Source organism: Cloeon dipterum, chromosome X, assembly GCF_949628265.1.
Source record: "Cloeon dipterum chromosome X, ieCloDipt1.1, whole genome shotgun sequence".
NCBI classification, from domain to species: domain Eukaryota; kingdom Metazoa; phylum Arthropoda; class Insecta; order Ephemeroptera; family Baetidae; genus Cloeon; species Cloeon dipterum.
Window position 1 is genome coordinate 13,002,343 of NC_088790.1, and position 24,734 is coordinate 13,027,076.

Sequence of the window (24,734 nt, forward strand, 5' to 3'; positions counted from 1 at the left end):
CGCAGAAAATAAAACTTTCGCATAGAAATGGCAGGTCTTACTGTATAATTTAATGAGCTTTTTTGTAAGTCACTTTCCCCGAAATAGAATTTACTTCTCTTCAAATCCTGCAAATCAAAACGTCTCATTTTCTGGAAATGAAAATTCCAGGACTTCAGCAATAATACGCCAAGTGTACAGCTAAGCCCAAATAAGTGGGAAAACATATCAAATAATAAGAGTGGTAGTACTCACAATCAGCCTAGTTTTTTTAATTAATATTTAAAGAAATAAACAAAGATATTTGCCACTCGTCAAAATTTGAATCTTTAATCAAACCTTCGTTTAAATTTAGTTTAGAGAACATGAGAACTCTCATGGCCACATTAATTGAAAGGAAATCAATGAGGGAGCATAATTTGATTTTTGCTAAACAAATTTTTAATTCCTAGGTTAGAAGAAATACACATAATGAGAGATAAAAAATGTTTTTGCTGCTGAGATGAATTTTGGCGATGGCATGTTTATATGCGTCACGCTAAAACAAACTTTTTAGTTTTTACCCCGCATTCTGCCAAGCTAAAGACAAGATGCCTGCTCTCTCTCTCTCTCTCTCTCTCTCTCTCTCTCTCTCTCTCTCTCTCTCTCTCCTCTCTCTCTCTCTCTCTCTCTCTCTCTCTCTCTCTCTCTCTCTCTCTCTCTCTCTCTCTCTCTCTCTCTCTCTCTCTCTCTCTCTCTCTCTCTCTCTCTCTCTCTCTCTCTCTCTCTCTCTCTCTCTCTCTCTCTCTCTCCAAACTGTCCAACTCTCCAAACACTTATGTCTCAAGTAAAAACTGCCAACGACAGCCCACTCGGCGAACAATTTACGTTTGCTCGCCCCTACAACACAAAAACTGCGATGTGACAAGCGCAAAAAACTATTTTTTACTCCTCGATTTGATTAATTAATGAGAAAATTGGTACGTCTGTTCGCAGCGACTGGCAGTTCGGCACGTCTTATTGCACAATAAACAACTTCGTGGCGAACGTCACGGTTGCTGCCAGCGTGTTCACCCTGACTGGCATCTCGATGGATCGGTACGTATACAGTGTGTGTGTTTGTGTGCTCAGCAGAGACTTTTCGTCTGCTAGAACGTGCTTATAAAATGTTCCGAGATACGTGCACTCCCGAGATGTTTTTAGTTTGCCTTTCCGCGTGGCAAGAAGACGACTTCTGAGCTTAAAATATTCAACAATGATGCTTTTCCGCCACACACTCGAACTCGCTCAGGTCAGAATTTAGAAACAAAACTATCCTACCTACCTGGGCGCATTGGTCATGAATAATGTTTTGCAACGAGTTGGAAGAATGTCACTGGAAGAAGATAAATTATTCAACTTGCCATAAATATTTTAGATGAAAATACAAGCTTAGAAAATCTTACGTGACCTCTCTTTGACATTGCTGCGAAAACGAGTTGTATGATTTAAAAATACAAACTGCAATTTTCCCGTCTGGTGCTTCCTCTCTTCCCCGTTCACGCTTTGATGAACTTGTTTTAATGAAAAGATGAACGAATCTGTCACTTTTAAAAAGTTGATAATGCAGAACTTATTTCTGATTATGATTTTGAAAGGTTTTTAACAAATAAATTCACGAAAAATTAAGGAAACCAGAATGAGAAACTTATTTATATAAAATGATCAACTAAGAAAAAAGCCACAAATAAATTTAAAAATCAAATTTATTTGTAATATTTTGTATATGGATTACTTTCTTTAAAAAAATTAATGTACAGTTCATGATATATATCTTGGCTAAATTGGTTTTAAATCAGAAAGTGCCTGGCCCTCCATTTTCATCAGTTCGACACCCCAGGGAGAATCTGCCTCTTTCCACCCATGACGGCGAGCTTTGTCGGTGTTGTGCACACACGAAGCACTTCTTTTGCCGAGTTCGGATTAACCTTGGTGTTAGTGAGGCGAGTGAGCAAACAAGAGGCAATTTGTCTTACTTTCGTGCCTCATCTTTTCGCCTTTGCGCCACAGACCTCCGAAAAGACGGAGAATAATCTCGGGCCCTCGCCCTCATACCTAAGGCTTAGACTGCGATTTTGCCGCTGATGAGAGGCCTGCGCAGCAGACGTTTTACCGGATTACTTGTCTTACAAAAATTGCAGCAAAGCACGAAACTTCCAAATACAAGTTATATGGTAATTTATTTCATTTAACCAGACATCATGCTAAAGGTTGTTTACACCTTTAGTTTTTTATGCGCTGTCATCTTCAATGCTCCATTCATCGGGAGATTTTTTGTAGTTAAATGCTACTTAATTAAAACAAGTATTTGAAAATCTAGTTACCCCGCGATGCGATAGCAAGGTAACAAGATATCCGACCTATTATTGCTGGATCCTAATGTCTGCAATCCTCAGTAATTTAGTAGCAGTTTGAACAATTTGAGTGGATGGTTTGAGTCAAGTTACTATAAAAAATCAGATTAAAAAAATATCTACAAAGATTTGGCCGATGTAGATTTTTCGACATGATTCATACAAAATCACCTAGCTCTACATCATTTCCTCACAATTATGCATTTTTAACTATGTTTTTAATCGAAAAGTAACATAATACGAATGATGAATTAATTTTATTCATTTCTGTATGTTATTTCTTACACGTCATACTAAATAGTTGAAAACACGTGATTATAATATAGGTGTGGTTTTAGAGGGTGTAAAATAGAATCAAGATGACCTTGACCGCACAATCAAGAAGAAAATGTATCGATTTACATTCAGTTATGCTAAAACGGTGATTTTTTAGTTGTTATCAATTTTTAATTGATATGAAATCTTGCATTCTATAGGGGTTACTTTAATAAATAATTGATAAGATTGAATTTAGAGTTTTTTAATTGTTCACATGCTCAGTTTAATGCATACAGACATTGTTCAACTTTTGAAAAAGGCACAAAACTAAGCAGCTTTTGGAGGCTTATGTTTTATTGGTCACCTGTCAGCTTTAACGAAAATAACTTTGCACGCATTTGCCTGGATTTAGAGTTATTTGGGTTGAAGGGCACGTCGCGGTGCTCTTTTCCAGGAAAGCATTTTCACCGTGGTCACTGGCCGAGGCTTAATTCAATTACCATTGCTGTGCTCACTTTGCCCCGGCAGCGTGCATCTCGTTCTGAATTTTACAAAAACTGCTGCGAGGTTTCCAGCATCACATGTAACATTAATTAAATTTCGTCCGCGCTCAGTCCTAGAATATTAACATCTGGTGCCGCTTTGCATTGCACATCGTTCAACGAGTAGCAGTAGAGATGAATAAATCGGAATGCTGAACAGAGAGCGTTACAAATTTTAATCAAAAGTTGTGTTAATTTCGCGACACCGTGAGAGTACGTTTGCATGATGAAAATGCAATAAAAGCCGTCATTGAAGCAACGAAAATACGAATAATCCTTTGATATCCTTGATGGAGAAAGGTAAAATATGGCTGTTCGGGTTGTTGGATTGCGTAGCTCATGTTGACGCCCCCGCACCGGTGTCTTTTATTGAAACGATACACATTCATCCCGTGAAAGGCATGCTGGTGTGGCCCCCAGCCTCAAAGAAGGAGCCCACGATAGCCGCTGCAGCGACGAGTGGGGAGCAAAAGTGACCTGTCGTACAGGTTGCGTGCGCCGACACCCCATACTGGAAAAGAAAGTAGCGATACAGAAGCAGTAAAAAATTTTAATTGTGTGAGGAGCTGTAAAAATTTTATCCTTCTCTCGCGGATCCGATTAATCTAGGGGAGCTATTTTATGAGTGACGCAGTAAAAGTAGTTGTTGCTGAAACACGCTAAAAACATTCAGCAAGCGTAACAGCTGATTTTTTAAACAAAGCTTATTCTCTTGCTTCTTGTCAGCATAGAAGGCAAGGTTTTAATTTTGTGTAAAATACAACGTATGCAGCTTTCAAATTAATGTGCGCTGTTGCGTCTTCATTGTAAAAATGTTGCTTGGAAAAGTATGAATCGCGAAGAACCAACGGAGCGGAAAGCATCAGATGCCAAGTTGCGTTGAAGTTCCTACAAACTAGACGTGTAATAATATGATGGGTATGTTGTGACCGGCGTTTGTGGTATGATGACAGTCCCTGTTTCCTCTCTCGCCTGAAATAGCTACGTATAGGTGTGTGTTTTGCCCGAGTCTCGGTGGCGGTGATCGCTAATTGGTTTACGCTCTGTAGAACTTTTTGATGAAACAATTTAGCAGCCCAATGTGGGAAACCAAGCGAAGAAAAAGCCAATGCGCAAACAAATTTTGCCGCAAGAAGAAAAATTAGCAATAGAGTCAATTTTTAGGAAGAGCTGCACAGATTTTCTTTTCTTGACAATAAGCTTAAAAAAATGAAGAAAAATATCTTTTCATGTAACCTCTGCTGTAATATAAGGTTTGAGAAACACTGAAAATGAACTGGTTTGGCCGTAGAGAGTGCACTTTTGTTCCTGAAAAAAAATTCGCTGGCGTGAGCCAAAGTGCAAGACAAGTAAAGTATAGGCGGACAACTGAAGGATAGGAGGGCTAATATTGTCTCTTGACTGCCAAATTGATCGTGAATTAAATATTTTGTACAAATTGCCGAAATTTGGGTCATAGTGCATTAGCACGAACAATCAGTGTCTTTTTTATAATTTAATTTTTTAAGCAATAAACTTGATAATGATTGCAAAGAAATTAATGATTCTAATTTTATCTGCATTACTACTTGAAACACATTTATTGAAGCGCATAAGTCCAAGATGCAAAAAAACAGCTTAGTATAATTTAATTCATTATTATTAACAGGCAAAGAGAAACCCACATTATAGAACTATAAAAACAATAAAACAGCATAATTTCATATTTTTGAACACCAAATTGCTTGACGGACAATAAATGATACTCGCATTAATTACCGGCCATAACAAATCAGAATACCCAGAGATATTTTCTTTCATGGACGGTGATAGTTAAGTGAAGTTTGATGACGCTATGAGACTCCATTATTAAATGCCTTTTTTGCTAGAGATCTAGTGAATAAAAGACGTTATATTTTCGTCAATTTATAGTTAGCAAGTTAATTTTCTTTGAATGTTGATTTTTTTACATCAATTGACCAGTTGCATAAACCCTTCGTTATTGAAGCCGCCAACAGATGGCGCAACCACAGACTTTCTAAAAAATTTTGATTGAAGCGGTTTTAAGGCATTTCTGCTGCGATTTCAGACTCAATCTAGCTATTTTGCTTTTTTTAATTGATTTGCTTTTTTTTGACGCGCTGAAAACCAAAATCGGTTCAGCCGTTCGCCGTAGAAACGTTGGAAAAGATTTTTTTATTTCTTAAAATAGTTTTTCACGATTCTACGGCGATTGGCTGAACCGATTTTGGTTTTCAGCACGTCAAAAATTAGCAAATTAATTGAAGAATACACAGTAGCTAGATTGAGTCTGAAATCGCAGCGGAAGTGCCTTAAAATCGAAAGTCTACGGTGGCGCCATCTGTTGGCGGCTTCGAACACTTAGGGTTTATGCAACTGGTGAATTCAATATAATGATATTCGATGCTATCAATTTTTATTCAGTCAGCGAAGCTAAAAAAGGATATAACGGCTTATTTATTTTCCATACTAGATTGGATTGAAACCTATTGAAAGGACGCCTCTTTTCATCACAATAGAATTTTCCGCGAATTTGAAGGTGCCTAATAACCGAATTCGGGGTTGTGCTGCTCAATCAATACACATTGCCGACAGGCACGTTCATTTCTGAGAATGGAGCAAAGCACTTCATTTTATATCCATTTTTATTTGTGGGGAATGCTGAAAGCATTGACTCATCTCAATCTCATTCCGCAGAAGAGAGTTTTGAGCCTGGAGAAATGAGCCTGCTTGAAAAAAATTTGCATGTCGCCTACCAAATGAATAATTCAAGCGTGTGCAAAGCCGGCGTTAGATACGATTTATGGTGCCTGCGTAGCAAAAAAGGTTTTTCCCGAATATAAGGGAGATAAGTCGGAAAATGGCCTTAATACTTTTCTGACCTCCGTTATTGTGTCGCAATATCACAGTTTTAGTGCTATTTGTTATGGACCGAGAAATTTGAAGAGCATGAAAGCTGGTGCAATATATTGCAACGTCATCTGGCGTGTAATAAATAGGAAGAACTGGAAATTTATCTTTTATGGATAAACCAATCATTCGATCGTTCTTTAAGGCATGATAGCAAAGAGAATTATTGACAAGAAAACTAGTTGAGAAAAATTATTTAACTTGATCAGTTCCAATTTAGTCTTTTAAAAAGTAAATTTTATTTTACACCACATGACACAAACGGTTAGTGGAAAATTGAATAATACACATATTAATTTACTTATAAACATTTTGGTGACCACCCGACGTGACCTTGGGCATCAGGTCACGTCGGGTGGTCACCAAAATGTTTATAAGTAAATTAAGTTAATACCCAAAATGATAAAAATAGCAGTCGAGTGCCATCTACAATACTAGAGAGTCAAGACTCTGGCTTGGCCTGGCCTGGATAAAAAATTATTAAAAGCTTTGAAATTGGGCTGAGATTTACGAAAGGTCTTAAATAGTTTCGAATTCATTTTGATGTGGGAAAATATTTCATATTAACACTTTCCCACAATATCCTATATGATTTAAACAATAATTAATGGTACACCGAATTTCCCATCAAAAGAATCAGAAATAGCTTCAAAACGAGGATCGATTTCTGGGGCTTGCAATTTTTCGCACGGAGAGAAAATGTGCTGGCGGAGTTTTCCAGGCGGAGTTTCCATTTTACGCGAATTTGTCACGTTTCATTCTCTCTTTGATCGTGCTTAGTAATGAGAAACCGAAACAGTCAATCACTTTCAACGGCTGGCTAGGTAAAATGCTTTCCTGTTTGTACCATAAAGGGGGAATTCATTTATAGCTGCTCATCCTGACTTCATTCCACGCAAATTAATGTTTTTGTCATGAATTTTCAAGTTAATATAAACCCGGCAATATTCATGAAGGGAATCCTAGCTCTGGCTTTCAACATCTCTCAAGATGTAAACATTAACTTCGTTTAGAAATTTCCCTCTCTCGCGGTGTAAAAGTTAATAAAATTTCTGGCTTCGCCGAAAACTTTGAAACCCCTTCTAGATATGTAGCTAGAGAGGTACAGAAGAAAGAGTTAATTTTTAATGAAGTTCCCCAAATGCATGTCGGGTGCGAGTATGTAAATCGACCAAGTGTAAACTAGGAAAAAGATTCATAAAAAGTTATATTTCAAAAATTACACTGCTACTTAAAATTTTGCCAGCAGGGATACGCCTAGTTTACAAAACAAAGTAAATAGACTCTTTTAGCGTGAAATGTTAAAGCTAAACATACATGTATTTTGTTGTTTGCACAAACTCTAATTTCTCGCAGTGATTTAGTTGAAACCAAGGATATTGTTTTTCTTGGTATTAATCTGGAGGTTTCTTTGCCATTATTTATTTTCCCAATTTAATGGTACTCTTTTAGTTATTTTTCATTCTATAAAATGACTGTTGTTTTAAAATCAAGAAATTCACCGTGTTGCTAAAAATAAGCAAGAAAGCGTCAAGAAAAGGTTGCTTTTTCCATAAAACGGCACCATAACCACGCACGTGTCACACTCACCCCCGCGTATTAATATTCATGGTGTCAAGCCGCATTCGCTTTGTTTATGACTCCACAGTGAAATGAGAAAAGGAGGAAGTGGAAAAGAAAGGAAGAAAGACGGCGCCAAATCGAGTAAGCTGCGCATTCCACAGATATTTCGCCCCCCATTTCATTACTGATCGCATCTCTTCCGCTCCTTCCTTTTTTATGTCGGTCGACGGTCGACCCTTTGATGATATCAGTCTCAGTCACGCCGCCACTCTATTCGGCTTTTACGCAACGCCGCTATCTCAATACTGTTTCACTTTGATCCATTACAGTTGACGGATCTTTTTCTAACGCGCGCACATCAATTTCATATAAATCTGAAGCTTGGAATCAAGTGAAGTCAAATATTTGAACTTCACTAACAATGAAGATGAATAAGAAAAGTTTTAAGATGCGCTTTCATCACAGCAGACTAAAGATTGGTAAAAATAGATGTCTAGAAGTGACTGGAAGTAGAGTGAAAATACAAGTTTGGTGATTGATTAAAACCATTAAAAATATTATATAAAAGTTAAATATCAAAATAACATACTCATAAAATTTAGTACCAAACACTCACAAGTAAAAATTTAAAAATCAAATCAAGTTAATCGTTTGGGACATAATCTTCTGTCTAACCACAATTGTAATCAGACTACGAGAAAAATCATCTATTGCGAGTGTTACAGCTTTACACATGAGCTTAGCTTGGAAAAAATATATCAGCAAATTGTAAGCGTACACGTCCCTTTCATAACTTTCTGATCATATGACGTCCTTGTTGACCATAAATGTTGTGCTGACGTGAACGCAACAGCAAAAATAATATCATTTTTGTGCTTCCTCGTGTTGCAGTCAAACAACAAACTGGGAAAGTCACGTCAGCCTACAATTTTTTATCTTTTGGTAGTTTGATAAAACAAACGACAAAGGTGGGGAACAGTCACATCGGAGAGGTAGAAAAAATCACATAGGGTGACCGGGAATCTGAAAGAGTTAGGAATGATATCATAATTGGGAAAATTTTATTCTGTGCGTGTGTTACGAAACTTAAGTCGGGGAATTTAAAGAACTTTCACAGGCTCTAGCGTGCTTCCTGGCTTGTTTTTAATAAAGACCGAAATGACAGCTACCAGAATTTTATTAAATTAAATCTTCAGAAGAATGCACTAAATAGAAGCCCTCCCATTTTTCATGATTCTGAAACGTGTCTTAAAATTGGCTCTGATGGAGCTTTCAAGGACAAAAAATATTTTGCGCTAAACAAGCAACCAACTCGTTTGTGTGGTCACTGATAGAATACTAGCAACAATTACTTAACTTCGGAGCGACTTTTTATCAAAGCCAACAAAATTCAACCAAAAAAATATGTTCACAATTTATCAAAGCACCCTAGTCGTTGCGGAATATTCAATCGATGTTTTGTGGACCGTTACTCAAACTGGCTCTTAGCGAGTTTTCCATTGAAAATGAGCTCGTAATAGGATTATTTCACGATTTATTTTCCTTTCATCCCTTTGCGCAACCAGGCGCGGCTGGTAAACCTGCGAGTTTTGGTGGTAATATGCGTCGTGATAATATTGGACCGAAAATAGCAACTGGGCGTGGAGTTTTGGCAAAGCCGATATACGCGTCAGTGGAATAGTTTTAGCAAATTCAGCGCAAACATACTGGGCTGACTTTGTTTACTTAATTCCTCTTTTTGAATGAACGTTCTTGATAATAATATCCTCCAAGTAAAATGCCCTAAAAAGGAGGAATATGCTCATTTTTAGGAATTGTCGCCGAACTAGATGTGTTAAAATGTAGAGGCTTTTAAACAGTTTTGGCAATTTCAGACGATTTTAGAAAATTTCGCATAAAATTGCATTATTTGCCCCGTGAAGATTTGAAGCTCGCAGAAATATAGATGGTGATGACCGTGACTTCAATTAACAGCCTAATAGTAATAATTGAATTGAAAGCACATACCGTTTCCAAGCGGGAGTGTAATTAAAAACCTTGTAAGCTAATCCAGACCGTATGTGGATGTTTCCTGCAGGCAGGTATAATGCAGTGCTCTTGTGGCTCTAAGCCATGCTGCCAACAGCGAACAAAAGCCTCTTGGCGATTTAAGTTCATTGCGCCAGAGAAAAGAGCAAACACATCAAGAGCTTTTCCTCTCCCGCCTGCCATTCACAAGAGACAATTTTTGACTCAATGTGCGCCCATCAATCGGAGACCACTAAACATTTGGCCCCGTTTGCCGGCAGGTACTTGGCCATTGTTCGCCCCTTGCAGCCCCGGATGTCCAAGCTCAGCGCCCGAGTGACAATAGTCGTGATATGGGTAGCGTCTGCCACACTCGGCTTTCCATGCCTCCTCTACTCCGAGACCATCACACGCAAGTAAGTGTTTTTTCTCTATCAGTTCATTCGATCCACTCTGATGAAATCGCTTTATTTAGTTGGTGAAAATACAATAATGAATTTATTTCACTTATTGTATTTTTAGGATTTTTCGATGAATAAAAAACATGGTTCCCATCTATCTAGAACGAGGGAATCTCTTGAAGCGGCAGTCCATGTCACTGATTTTTAGGTCCGTTCTTGATTATTTTAAGGGCTTATCGATTTTACAATTTTTGATAGAAATTAATGGTCTTAAAATAAGCAATAATTTCGAGAAATCTATGTAAATTTAAAAATCTATGTATTATTGCTAAATAAAAGGCTAAAATTACTCAGAAATTAGCTAAGATAAACTATTTTGGCATTTTTCAACAAATTGCTCTTCATCTTATCCGATTTCTGTTTTATTTTTTTTTTACATTTAAAACGCAATTAACTCAATCTTAAAATAAACTGTGATCGAAATTATATCAATTATACATGTTAGATTAAAACTTTTTATATCTTGCCGAAATGATAAACGCAAAAAAACGAAGATTTTCGAACCAAATAAAATATGCGCAGCCCTACTTATTTTCAAGGGTTGGAATAATCTTATCAAGTTCAAATCTGGCTTGTTTTGTGTCCCTTACTTTTGTCAATATCTTTCTCCGATTCCGATCCATATTTCCGGCCAAAGTGAACCACTCAGTTAGCAATCTTGTTTATGGGCACAAAACTGTGCAAACAGCGGCTGCAAACACGCAGCAGAATATTGCTCGCTGGCCAGGTGTATTATGCGCGAATAATGCCTTGTGTGCTCGATTGTGGCCAAACACTGATTGAAAGGCCCCGTTTACTTAGTGGCTCATTTTGTTTGGTCTAGCACTGTAGCAATGACGCATATGTGTTTGCACATTCGCCAATCATCAAATCCATCAAATCGCTACTTTGGAGGGCTTTGTATTATTTATATTCTCCGCTGCTAAGACGTGCATTGCTTACAAACAGCACAGCACAGAACGTCAAGACAGAGACGTGGTTACGTGTTTTCTGTACTGTCAATCAGCTTCGGCACATGCAAAATCAAATCGTGATGCACTGTACGTGCTCGATATCGCATGTACTCCACGCAAAAATCACGCTCACCAAAATTGATTCAATTCGAAAATCAATTTAAATATGTGCAGAGTTGTATTTTCTTAGCACGCTGCTTTTTCACCGCTTGTTTTACCATTTCTTAAACCTACATTTCTTGCACAAGAAAAATTATATTTCATGTCAATTTTATTTTGCTAGTAGCAAAATTTAGGTTATATTTTAGCATTTTGTTTCACACAAATAATTGCTTTTCAACTTTACCACACACCTCAATTCATACTGTAATTCATAAAATTGTCAGGAAAAGATCAATTTTTTTCTTTTGGGCCGCGTGAAAAGATATTTGTTAATATTTCAATAAAATGGTACACACCAGTTCACTGCTAATTAGAAAATGCAAATTTGTTGCAAGAAATAGCATTAATAATGTGGTTTGTTCACAGGTCAAGCAGCGGTCAAGTGCGGACATCATGCATCCTGAAGTGGCCGGACGGGTACCAAATGAACTCCACAATGGACTACGTGTAAGTACCGCACATTTACTGCATTGTGTAGATGCTATTGATATGACACGAGCGCACGCAACAATGGACATACGCTGAATGCACCCCCATTATTCCATGTAACGTGATGCGCCGGGCAATTAGTTTCCCCCATTTGAGCATTCTACACTGTAAACTGGCTTTGTTGGTGCGAAACGGCGAGCTGGAGGGTCCTGATTAAATTGCCAGTAACGACATTAGTTTGTTAAACATTTGCTCCGCGAGAGGCAATTTTTTCCTCGACGCGGAAAGAATGGGAGGCGACTTTGGATTGAATAATTCAGTAGTGGTTCAGTTGGTTGGACTGTAACACTTTATGTTTAAAAAATATACAAAAAGCATAAAATGTAATGCAGCAGAAATATTTTTGAATAGTATTTAAACATTACTCTTATATACTATTCCAATCTTATAAAGCAGCTTTTAATATTTTAAAGCAAGCTTATTTCCTGTTCTACAGTTAACTAAACTTTTTTGTGACAGAACGTTAAGTCCTTACATCTTTGTGAATTGAAAACGTTTTTAATTAATACAAAGAGCAATTTCACATACGGGTTAAAAATAGATCCCTCCCTCCTTCATCAGCTCTGATCTCTGACAAAGGCAATTTCCTTGATGTTATTAGCAATGTTAGTTGGAACGAATCATTAAATATGAGCAATAATTAAGCTCAAATTTTACAAGAAGAAAGAATAATTAATGATGGAAATTTAATACTTAATACTCCCTCGAAGTATGTTTCGAGGTCATTAGTTAGCAAATTTTAATACAAACAGTAAAGCACTAACTGACTTTTGTAATGGAAAAACCACAAAAAAATGTTTTTTTCTTCTTCAGGAATACTATTATGCCATTAAATTTGTTTATCATAAGCGGATGGTGAATTTCCTGCAGCTTTCTCAGTATTGCAGATAAAAGAAAAATAATTTTGCTTGCAGTTACAACGTGGTGCTGTTCATCGTGACCTACGTGGTGCCGATGGTCGCTATGGCCGGCTGCTACTCTGCGATGGGGCGCGAACTCTGGGGCAGCAGGTCAATTGGCGAACTGACGCAACGCCAGATCGATTCCATCCGGTCTAAGAGAAAGGTAAAACACCCGCAGACGCATGTCCATTAAATATCCAATGCCTCTGACTTCAGATATCTGCATTTTTGTTGGGGTGTTGAAAAATTATTCGGTCAGACAAGGAAATCCAGAGGAGACGAAGTGAAAAAGCGCTGGAAGTGCTCGGAAGTTCTCATGAATTTATAGGAAAGGCTGAATAAATTTGTGTGTGCAAAATAAGTATGCAAAATTTCGGACGGAGAGCAGAGAAGAGAAAAGGGAAAGCTCTCAAATATACAGAGAGAGTTAAGTAAGGAAAGGCCTTGGGGAGGGCGAATGAGATCAAAATTGCTGCTAATTTTAAGTGGATAATGTTACTGTTTCTTGCTCGAACACCGACATAATTGCATTCCACTTGGTTTCTTGCACAATTGAATTAGAATCGTAATCAAGTACAAGATTAATCGAGACTTAAATATTTAAATTGGAGCGATGAGACTCCCTGCTTTCCAGGAAGAAAAGCGGGAATTTTAACACATCTTCGTTTTCTTGTGCCACCTTATACTCATGATATTGTTCAAAAGACGTCTGCTTAGTAAGTTTTTGTTCCTTTGAACAATCGACGCCGCAGCCCGGCAGAGAACAAAAGTGTCTTGTCTCATTAAGTGTAAGCGAAAAGCTATAAAATATTTTCCGCCTCGTTGTGTCACATGACGTTAGACACATACGAGTAACGTTTAATTGACAGTCATCTCGTTTCACCTTCGTCTCAACAACGCACCCAGCAGTGCAGGAATTTCACCGAAATGGCGCCCAGGGGCATGAGCGCGTGGTCGTTAAATCATCAAAATTGCTCCACCGAGCGAGCAATTTGTGTTTAGCTAACTTTTACGACTTACCGGCAGGCTCAACTCTTTCCAGCGTGCTAACTCTTTTATAACGATCCGCGCTAATTATGAGTAGCTAGATGTTCAGCCGCAGGAGAGACATAAACAGAGAGTCATTTATTTATTTTTTTCCTACAAATCTTAAGTAAACTTTTCTAGCAATGTAGCAACAAATAGCTTGAAAAAATCGACAGCATTTTATTTTGAGCCTTTAAGTTGTAATCCTGGGATGAATATTTTTCATTTTAGTTTTCTAAGCCAATTTCTCGCAGGTAAAATTATTTTAGGCCCCTTGTCTGTTAAATCCTACATGGATAGGGCAGCAGTTGCAGCCGTCGAAATGGTATACGGAATATTTCCTTCTGGAATTCGTAATATTGAAAGCAGAATGTCCCTCTGAATATTGGATGGTGAATTTCAGGCGGGTGAATTTTGTGATGGAAGGGGGTAAATCACATGGAAGGCGAGTGGTGGGTTGGGACGATCTACCTCTATATTTGTCATTAAAAAAATGAGTGTTGTTGGACGTTTTCAACTACAATTAATTCAGAATTCTCTGCAAGAAATGCTGTGTGCAGTGTAATAATAAGTTTTTAAGATAAAAGCACTTTTGATTATGCTTGTGGGGCCAAAATAGCGAGCTGTGCAGAGCGAAAATTTGAATTTTTTTCTAAAAAATTCCCAATACCTTTCATCCTAATTAAGATGAAAGCAGAGAATGATACCCATCTTGTAATTTATTGGTTTTCATAAAATATAACAATACTAGTGATTTTCATCTGTTTAAAAACGCGATGAAATATACTCAAATGAGACCGTCCTGACGAAATGTTTTCGTTTCCGTCTTTTACCAGCAGACTGAACTGGCTTTCTAAATCAGTCTCATTTCTATTTTCACATAATGGTCGGTGAACGCGCTTTTAATCCACAAAATGTCCCTCTGCGAACATTTGGCGAGCAATCCGTTCCAACTGGCGCCTATTCAAATCGAGGATTTTCAACCACCTAGCTTGTGCCGTTGAGGAAAGGCAAACGCACTCAGCCTGTTTAATTTTTGGGACACCGCACACGTAATCCCCGCGCACACGGAAACCTGTGTTCATCGCTTTTCACGGCTGTGGAGCAGAAAAAGAGCAGTGAAATGCTACAGCCGCTGCCATCCCCTTTAACGGCAGGGAGGAAGTGTCCGCCCACAGACCTGCTCGCGCCACCCTGCCCGAAATGTAACGTAAAGAGATAACCGTGCCCGCTAATGCCACCGAGTCATATAATGCATGTCCTTCCTCACTCATACCTTTTGCTTTTCTGGTGACGCGCCAGGACCGCCCACGCACTCACCAGAGAAAAACTGGCAAACACCCCTTCATGCATTATTCCTATTGGATTTCGGCATATCTGATTGCGAGTACAATAGCCACTTCTTTTGTGCTCTTAATGCTACACTCTCATTAAAACTTTGCCGGAAGCAGCTGTAAAATTGTGCGAAGCTCTGAAGTTAATTAATTTAATAAACGAGACATATTGTGCAGCACTGTGGATCCAGAAATTAACATTTTTGGGTAGCAAACTTTTCAAAACTTACCCTGTCATCTGTTAATACTCTCCCACGAAAAACCGCACCGACAATCAATAATATTAATCCTGAAAACCAAAAACAAATTAGCAATGAAAGAATTGACTTGAAAATTTTTGAATAGATTTCGTAAGTAAAAATTTGACAACATTGATTTGAAAGTTGAAATCATATTGCTTTAATCGTTAGCTAATAAGTCTCCAAAATTTATTGATCCTGACTTTCTCTTTTTAAATTACAGTAAGAGTATCTTAAGATGATCGTTAACCAGGAGACATCCACGTTCATGACTTGGAGGAGAATATACAAAAAACAATAATCAATACGTAATTAGAACATTATTTTTATATTTAATTGATTTGGGAGCTTAATGAAGCAAAAACTTTCTAAAAAAAAAATTTTAGTAGCAAGGCTGTTGATGAAATAACGACTAGAACGGAACAAAAATTTCAAAGATCTTCAAAAGGAAAAAAACGGATTTTTTTTCTTTATTTCATTTTCAGAATTGTAAGAATTCTGATAACTCTAAACATTTTACTAAATAATTTATTCGGTTATTGCTCTCTATGCACAAGTTTTCAAAGTTATTTTGATGTTGGCCATACAACGATTTAAAAACAAAATATCCGATTGCATCTAGAGATTTTTTTTAACTTGAATGATTTGGGATCTGTTTGTAATATAAACACCAAAAAAATAAAAAAATTGTAAATTGGAGAATCTATTTGAAAATCTTCAATTTAAAAAACAAACTTCCAGCTTTTAAAATGACGAAAAGATCCTTTTTTTCTCATTTTAATTACTGGTTCTGTCAATTGAGCACTTAAAAGGCCGTTATTCTGGCTCTTCTCCCCGGCATTATTGTTTTCATCGCACTCGAAGGAATAATTAGATCAAGAAGGGCTGTCGCGCGGAAGCCATTAGCGATTACGTATAGAGTGGCACGTAGGCACATGGCACGCACGTCTATCGGCGCTAAGCAGCTGAGGAGATGGAGCTACAAAAGCGGCGCGATTTATACGCTCCCCAATTACTCGGCGCAAGTCTCACGAGAACACTCCAGCGCGTGAATTTATTTCAACGAGTGTATTCCCTTTTGCGTGCTAATACCCACTCGGTGAACGATGGCTAATTGATGAGCGGATTGGCAGACGTCAATGAGAGAGCAACTCGTTGAAATCTGTGTGGTGGTTCTGCTTTTAAAGCTTAACGGGCCTAATTATTGAGAGATCAAAGGAATAAATATCCTCAGAGGAAACAAATGAGGAAAATATGCTTTTCGTTCAGAAGAAGAACACTCAAAAACAGGGAAACGTCAATACAGTGAGGAAAATTTTCTGTTACTTCGGAAATATGGTATTTTTTCACATCCTGTACATATCCCTTTTTAACAAGCAAATTCTACATATTTAAAATATTCTCTGAGTGTTGAGCATCCGGCCACACGTGCATCAGTGGAAACTGAAGAATGCAATGTTAACACATTTGTTTCAATTTTCTACTAGTAGCAGTGAATCACTAAAATGTCAACAGTGAAAGATCTACAGCTATATTTTGTCATTTTCTCGAGCTTTTCAACAGCTACCAAATCCCTTTAACGGCCGCCAAGATGCAGTCTATTTGTTTTCTATGCCAGAGGGAAGAGGACAAAAAAGTTGGCTTCCTTCGCCAACAAAAGGAAAAAACTAAATATATATTTATAGTCTCCTTGGTTGCAGTCTTTGACATAAAATTTTTATCAGAACAAAAGCTGTGTTTCCAATTATTTTAATGGGTGTCATTAATGCAAATGCTCTGAAATGTTTTCAACTATTTTTTTTCACACTAAAGTATATCAATTGGGAGTTACAAGCAAACCTTTTAACAGTGGCATCCTACGGGTGCCCAAAATGCTTTCTATCTTTTGGATCGAGTTCAACTAAAAAACTTTATTTCCTGCTGGCCAGTTTCTGCGCTAGAACTCCCCAGGCAAAATTCGAGCAAAGCGAATGGAGCCTAAATTGTTGCATCCTTGGCTCAGATTCGCATTCAGGGCAGAAAATGTATCCAGCCTTGGGTCTACATTTAGCCGTTGAATACACAACTGTTGAGAGAGAAATTTCGTATCGGCCACTCGAGGGATTTTTATTATTTCCAGCGCCAAATGCCAAACTTTCGTCACTGATTGCCGATCAAATGAATAAACTTTTCGTGCTATTGCAGAGAGCACTCCTGCAAACTTATTGGGAAGCGAAATTACGGATAAGAGAGGAAATGTGATATCGTTTTCTAATCTATGTTTTTTGAACTTGAAAGTTGTAACTGAAATAATGCGTCATTCACTTTTATTATCTTTGAGATTTTCTGAGATGAATTTTGCCTTATGATTTTAAAAAATGGTAAGCTGAAATAGAACAGCTAAAAAAACGAGGATTGTTGCCCACAAAACAGCAATAAAACTAAGAATATTAATTACTTTCATTACAAACTTCAGTAGGAAACATTATCCGTTTTTTTTTTGCGAAGAATCACGCACCATGCCAATGTGTTTGTTTTCCGTTCCAGGTAGTGCGAATGTTCATAATCATTGTACTGATCTTCGCCGTGTGCTGGCTGCCATACCACGCCTACTTCATTTACATACACCACTACAGCGAGTTCGCTTACACCAAGTACGTGCAACACCTCTACCTGGCTTTCTACTGGCTCGCAATGGCCAATTCGATGGTCAACCCACTCATCTACTACTGGATGAACGCCAGGTAGGCGCCAAAACTCTTCCTTGTCGTATCTATTAAAAATATAATGTATATATTAATTCCAAGGTTGGCAACCTTAGTTTTCAATAGTTAATAATTACACGGCGTCTCGGAGTTACAGACTGGCTTGTGTTGATGCACAAATAATAAATATTACGCTTGAAATCAACATAGCACAGACCAAATTTTCTATGCCAATGCGACCATAAAACGCACTGTTAATGCTGTCTGCTCGTAAAGTTTATTTTTATTTCTTTACTTCTTTTATGATAAGATTTATCGATTGTTTGCAGATGAAATTTATGACCTAATTATCATAAAAATAGCTTTAATTTTTATATGACCGTGATAAGAGACTTAAGGACTTAAGATTTACGTATTTTCTCATGCTATAATTATAGCCCTATTTAAGAGAAAAATGGGGAAGCAATCAATGTCCGGTTTTGGAGACTGTATGGCTATGGAAAATTTCGCCAAAAGGCCGTATTTCACGCTGACAACCCTTGTGACCCACGCAATTTGCACAACTATGTCGCAAAGCATGGACACACAGGGTGCGGACAGCAGTCCCCGTCGTAAATCACACAAGAGAGGAATCCTCTCATTCATGCCTCTTGTCGCAGAAATTGCAGCACTGATTTATAGCTCCATTGCGGTTTGATGGTCTCCCAAAAGTGAAATGAAATACCACAAATCGTGATTCCCTTCTAGAGAAAGGCAACATAATCTTGCCAGAAGGCCAGCACAATTTAATTCTAAAATTCTGCTCGTAATAAGGTTGGTTTTTGTTTGGAATTTTCATTTAAGGGGGTCGGCTGGTTGAAACCCGTCAAAAATTCCACCAAAATTTCAAACTAAAAAAACATAATATATTTAATATAATGTATTATACTGTACAAAATAGCTGGCGAGAAATTTTGTCAAATCGTGTTCAACTGATTTTTTGATATATTATATATCGTTTGATAGTTCTTAAAAACACTTGGCCATAAATCTTCTGTTAATATGATTTCGATTGGTTTTTCACCACAATTTTAATTCAGAAGTTAGGATATGTGAGGGTTTTACATCTTTTCCCATTCAACAAAATTCCCCTTGCATTGTTCTTTTCAATTAAGAATGAGAGTTTACTCTCTGATAAAAATACGATTCCCTGTTGTATGGCAAAAGACAGTATTACTTTACATTGTGGTACAGCGCACTTGAGGTTTATAAGCGCAGAATGTTGTGCACAGACCATTGTCCTCTGACACCTGCTTCAGCTTGAAATACAAATAGAATAATGGAGTCTCTCGTCAGAAAACGCAATTAAATAGACGAGCTTCTGGGCAGAGCGCGCACTGTCGGCTAGAAAAAAATCTCCATCCAACTTGTTGAATAATGCAGACTTGTGAAACGTGCGAGAGTACTTGGTCAAGGGTTAATCAAGCTAAGTGCGATGCGGCTTGTCCGGCAAAGTATACTACAAACGCGCACCACAATGCTACACACCTTTCTCCACTAAGTTGCCAGAGATAAAATGCATTTTCAAAGGAGAAACGGAATCCTTGAGAAGTGCAAATTTAGATTGTTTGCAGCTTCGTGAGACTTTTCAATTCAGCCAAGTGCGTTCACGAGAGAGCGTATTGGGAATTTTTTTAAACAACGAACCGTTCCATTAAAATAAGTTTCATTAATTCAAACGTTTTAGGGTGTATAAATCTATAATATATATTATCTCGAATTCATTTTTCAAATGTTAATACAATTTTTTGTATTGTATCAAACACAAAAAGCACCCGACAGATAATTATTGCAAATTATTTATAAATCAAGCGGACCTTTAGGTGACATTTAATTTTTAACTTGAACTAAGGAAAATTGAAATAATGCTTCATAGGTGTTTCGCCTGATGTTTTTTTACAATTATATCCATGGTCAAACTGTAAATAAATAAATGCATTTATAGAAATAGATTATAAATTTTTATTAAACGCACCCGGCGTACAACGCTAAAATTATTACGTTGCATGACGTATATAGAAATTTTATTTATTTATTTTTTATTCCTCCTACAAGTCATTATACAGTTTCAAAACAATTTTTAACCATTTAATTCTCCGAGTGAAAATGGCTCTCATGAATTAGGCTTCAGAATTAAAGCTCAAACTGTTTAAGAAATAAATTCTGCGAACGAGGAAATAGAATTTCCATATTTATTTCAACTATATCATTGCCGTGAGCATTTGTGAAACATCCGTGGGCATGCAATTTAGCGCAAAAAGTGAAATTTCTGGATTCCAAAATTTGTTTATCTCGAAGAGCCATTGAGATGAATTCCCTCATGCTCATATCTCATCTACCTCGTTCATCACGTCGACATGAATAACGCTAACGCACTTCCGCAGACCAGAGTCAGTATAGCTCAAAAGAGTGAAAAACATGAACCTGCGACTCGTTATGATGGTTCGTTCATCCGTTGAAAAGAAAAATGTTATTTTTTTTGCGCTGCCAAGCAAATGTATCACAACATTTATTAATATCTCCTGAAACTCCTGCGGCCTGGTGAAATTCTGGCCTATCTTTAAACCAGTTTCTAACTTGGATCAGAAATGATCGGTTCAGGCAGTGTGTTAAAAGGGAAAGCCTTTCCAGGCGTAAATGGCTTTTAATCCATTTGGAAGAGCCGAAGCCATTTGCTACAAAAAAAGGGCGGAAAGGTGCCAAAAGTCACTGCTACACTGCTGGTCTAAAAAAGGCAGTCTTGTGATTTTGCAGCTTCCCTCGAGCAGGCTGTGAAAGCTAGTCTAATAAATTCCAAATGCTTTGATTTTTATTTGCACTGGAAACGAGCCGGCTGTTGAGGCCAAACAATTCAATTCTTTATGGTTCCGCTGCCGTCACGATATATTTCGGCGGCTGCAATACTTGTGCTTCGCGGAGCGTTTTCTATTACAGATTACAGCCGCGCGCACTTTTATTTCACGGACTCCATCTGGAAGCAGGAGAAAGCGCGGCTAAGATAACGAGTTTGGCCTCAAGCAATGACAGCCGAGAATTCAACTTTCGTTGCTTTCGAGAGCAAAGAGAAATGGAGTTTGCATTCAAACGAGATTTCTCATCTGTCAAAATTACATTTAAGAACCTAATTAAGCTTATTTGTAAAAAATCTCCCAAAAAGTTAAGTGAATTGAACAGTCGACTCCAATTATTTTCATTTGATTTCAAATTAACTTAAAAATGAAGCCAGATTTTTTCCTTGTTCATTTTTAAGTTGCATTTCTAAATAGGTTTCAGTCGATCATTTAACCAATTTTGAGTTTCAATAACCACAAAATAAAAATAAATAGCTTTATAAAATGAATTGTGATATAATTGACAAACATATTATGTATTTTTATATGATATTTTAGTGAGAATAAACAAATATATGAATTAAGAAATTGCAGTAGAAATTAAAAATTAGTAATTGATTTTACAATAAATTGCTACTCCCAATAGGCAGTTAACATGGAATAAGTCGTAAAAAACTGAGCATCCTAATTTTCGTTGAGTTATTTGTTGGTAAATTCCTTTGTACAAACTCATTTCAACAGATGCTGAGTGGTTGGATTATACATTTCCAGGAGCAACTCCAGTTGGAGATAACGCACTTTGTAACCAACACACAGCAATACGGGCATTGTTTTTGATTGCTGTACGGAGGTCTGAATCGCTGTTACACGCGGTTAGCCGCGCTGAAAATTGCTTTGAGTCTCAGGCCGAGCATAAAATTAATCTTGCTGGGAATGCTGGGCACAAAATAAAATTAATCAGAGACGCAGTCGAAGAGCAAGACCCTTCAGGGAGGAGAAAGTTTTTGCAAGGCCAAAGCTGCTGCTGCTTGCCGCGAGGAGCAAACTTCTTAAGCTGCAAATAACCCTTTTGTGTTTTGACGAGGCACTCAACCGCACGCAGTAAATATTAATGTCCAAAGCTGCCGCTTATAATTGAGGTTCAAACACTCACGAAGCACACAGCTCAGCGTGAGCAAAGTCGCGGCAGAGAGATGGTATATTGCTGTTGCAGCGGCGCGGTGACTTGTGTTTTTGCCAGCTCAGATTTCAAACAAAACCGCAAAATGATCACCTGCACGCGTCCTTTGACAGGCGACACTCGGCAAAAGGCGAATTTCCATAATATTGCGTCAAATTCTTGCCGCATTCGTTATGAGGCGTGTCGTTTGTCTGGATAGCGTGTGTGTGATGAAATTACGTTTCTTGTTGCAGGTTCCGACAATATTTCAAGCACGCCGTGTGCGAGTGGAACTGCCAGAAGTTCAAGCGGAAGAAGCCAGTGGTGCATGGAGTGGAAACGCCGCCCATGCTCGCGAGGTACAGCCACTCGTACTCCAGATCAAGATCAGGTGAGTGCTTTTCTCTTTCTCGCAGAGTTTTGCTGGCAACCCGCACGACCAGCATGCTCAGCGGGTCGCATACGAATTACCGCCAAACACGTAATTTTGCACAAAAGTGCCTAGTACATAGTTTTCTTAGAATTCGAAATAAGCTGTACTCCAAATAAATATTTTTGTATTAATTTGTTTAGAAACCTTGCGCACATATTGTAATTAATTTCTGTTTAGTAATTTTGTTCAGGATTTGTAAAGTTCCATTACCAAAAATAAAGAGATATCTCACTAATGATTCCCGTTTGGTTGATAAAAAATCAAGCGAACTTTCCTCAGAAAAATCTTTTGGAAATATTTCCTTTGCATTTTTTGTTGCTTATATTATATTTCCTAACATTATAATTATCTGTTGTCATAACTTGACATGGTTTCCACGGGTATCCACGGTTTCACTCCAAAACAATATTTATTATTGCAGAAAATTTTATGTCTCGTTGGGACGAGGCGAATCATATTTTTAATCAGGTCCACGCACTCACTTTTGCTTTTGGTTGATTTGATTCACATTCAGGATATTTAGTTTGTACCCCACCGCCATTAAGCTTGTCAAGAGCAATGCGGCCCGCAAACCATCGCCGAAATGTTTTTTATGTTCAAAGGAAAACATTGGTGTGTCTGTAAGTTGTAAACTACGCTCCCTATACACTTGTGTTTAATAAACAAAGGATTCCAGGAACTTATATTCGAGCAACAGCAAAAAAAAATTCAATTTCCAATTCTCAATTGTAATATGTCAAATGCTTTTGATTCGAAATTAAACGCATTTGATAGCAATATTGGCCTATTTTACGTGATATTTCGAATGAACATAAGAGATTCCATTTTTATTGCCTTTATGTAGTAAAATATCGGCACCAAAAAAGCAATATAATGATTTACGATCGTAGCGTAGTAGCAAAATTCTAACGTGCGTAATTGATGGAAAGAATTCAGATTTAACGAGCAAAATTTGATACGGAACATCAGCATGCATCAACTTTTTTGTCCGTAACAAAAGCTGCTGTTGAGAAATAAAGGGTATAACTAAATAAAAAGACATTTCCCAATTTCCCCTTTTGGCTATGTTTGTTTTACGAAGTTTTACAGTCACAAAATATCTTTCGCCATGGGGATCAAACAATTTTTCGCGTGTCACGGAAAACAACGGAGCAAAATCGATTCATGTTGTTTATCTAGGACAGGCAAAAATCGGTAATACTTCCTTCTCGCAGTGAGCAGCCTAAAGCGTTTTTCGATCTATATCGATGCTTGTTTGAGCGTTTCGTGGATATCTGAAAATAGAATTTCTGCTCACGTACAAAAAAGGAACATAGGAGGCACGTTATCCATATTAAAATGAGCTGTCGGATTTTAATAGCGTTTTTTGCATCACTGACTTCAGCTCGCGACGATGGAGCAGCTTTTCGAAATGCTCGCAATGTTTGTATTTTTCGTCTCTGACGAAGCTTCACACGCAAGCATATTGTGAACGTGCGTTACGTGCGGTTCTCGCTCACATTTTGTATTCCCAGCAACAATGACAGTGGCAAGGATTTATTTCCTCGACGCTACTTATTTGCTCTTTCATATGAATGCAAATTGCAGTGCTTTACACATTCAGCACATTTTATTATGTGCTCGATAATATTCAACTAATGCAACGTGACGCTTGAAAACTGTTCACTCTCTTGTTAAGACATGGTTTTATATTGTTCATTCATTTTTTACAAGATCATCCATTTTCAAACTTCATGGTAAAAACATTTCAAATTTTCTCTCATTCAACAACAGTAAAAACTAAAAGCTTAAAAGCCAGGGATAGCACAAGGAACAATTATTTTAATGGTTGAATTCTACACAATACAAATCTTGCGCCTTCTTCAGCTTGCTCAGGAATATTCCTATCAACTTTCATTCATATACAGTATATTCATAAAATCCATTCTGCGCTCTATAATGTTTAAAACTCACCATTTGCGAAAACTTAATAATTTAAAATTTCTGTAACAAAATGATCGGTTATACCAAATATAACACTAAAAATACCCGTTTTTTTATCTGCATCACAAGTAAATTTGATCCTCGTGGATTGAGTAAGGTTAGCAATAAAATTGATTCTCTTCTACCACAAATTAAAGAGTCATTTGAAAGGACGCATTAACTTTTGAAAAATACTCAATTCACCCAATTTTTTTTCATGAGCAGGATCCAGAAAATAGAATCATTGGGTACTGAAACAAAGAAGACTTATAAGAAAAAATAAACTGGTAGGAAAATGTAATGAATGAATTTAAAATAAGTGAACTACTTTGTACCGTGACGATTGAAAGCTATAGAATTTTTCAATCAATCATTTCACAGCCATTAATTAATATTTATATCTACTCAAATTTTTTTCACAAAACTGTT

At 37.4% G+C, this 24,734-nt stretch overlaps 1 protein-coding gene across 2 annotated transcripts in view; it reads left to right on the plus strand.

The window, feature by feature from the left end:
- LOC135946653 (tachykinin-like peptides receptor 86C) overlaps positions 1–24,734 on the plus strand; it is a 50,927-nt gene that overhangs the window by 23,384 nt on the left and 2,809 nt on the right. For both annotated transcript variants that reach the window (XM_065494956.1, XM_065494957.1), the window contains exons 4-9: positions 955–1,056; positions 9,913–10,047; positions 11,574–11,654; positions 12,611–12,761; positions 17,724–17,920; positions 22,165–22,301. In XM_065494956.1, coding sequence (XP_065351028.1) covers positions 955–1,056; positions 9,913–10,047; positions 11,574–11,654; positions 12,611–12,761; positions 17,724–17,920; positions 22,165–22,301 — 803 coding nt within the window. The remainder of the gene's footprint in view (positions 1–954; positions 1,057–9,912; positions 10,048–11,573; positions 11,655–12,610; positions 12,762–17,723; positions 17,921–22,164; positions 22,302–24,734) is intronic.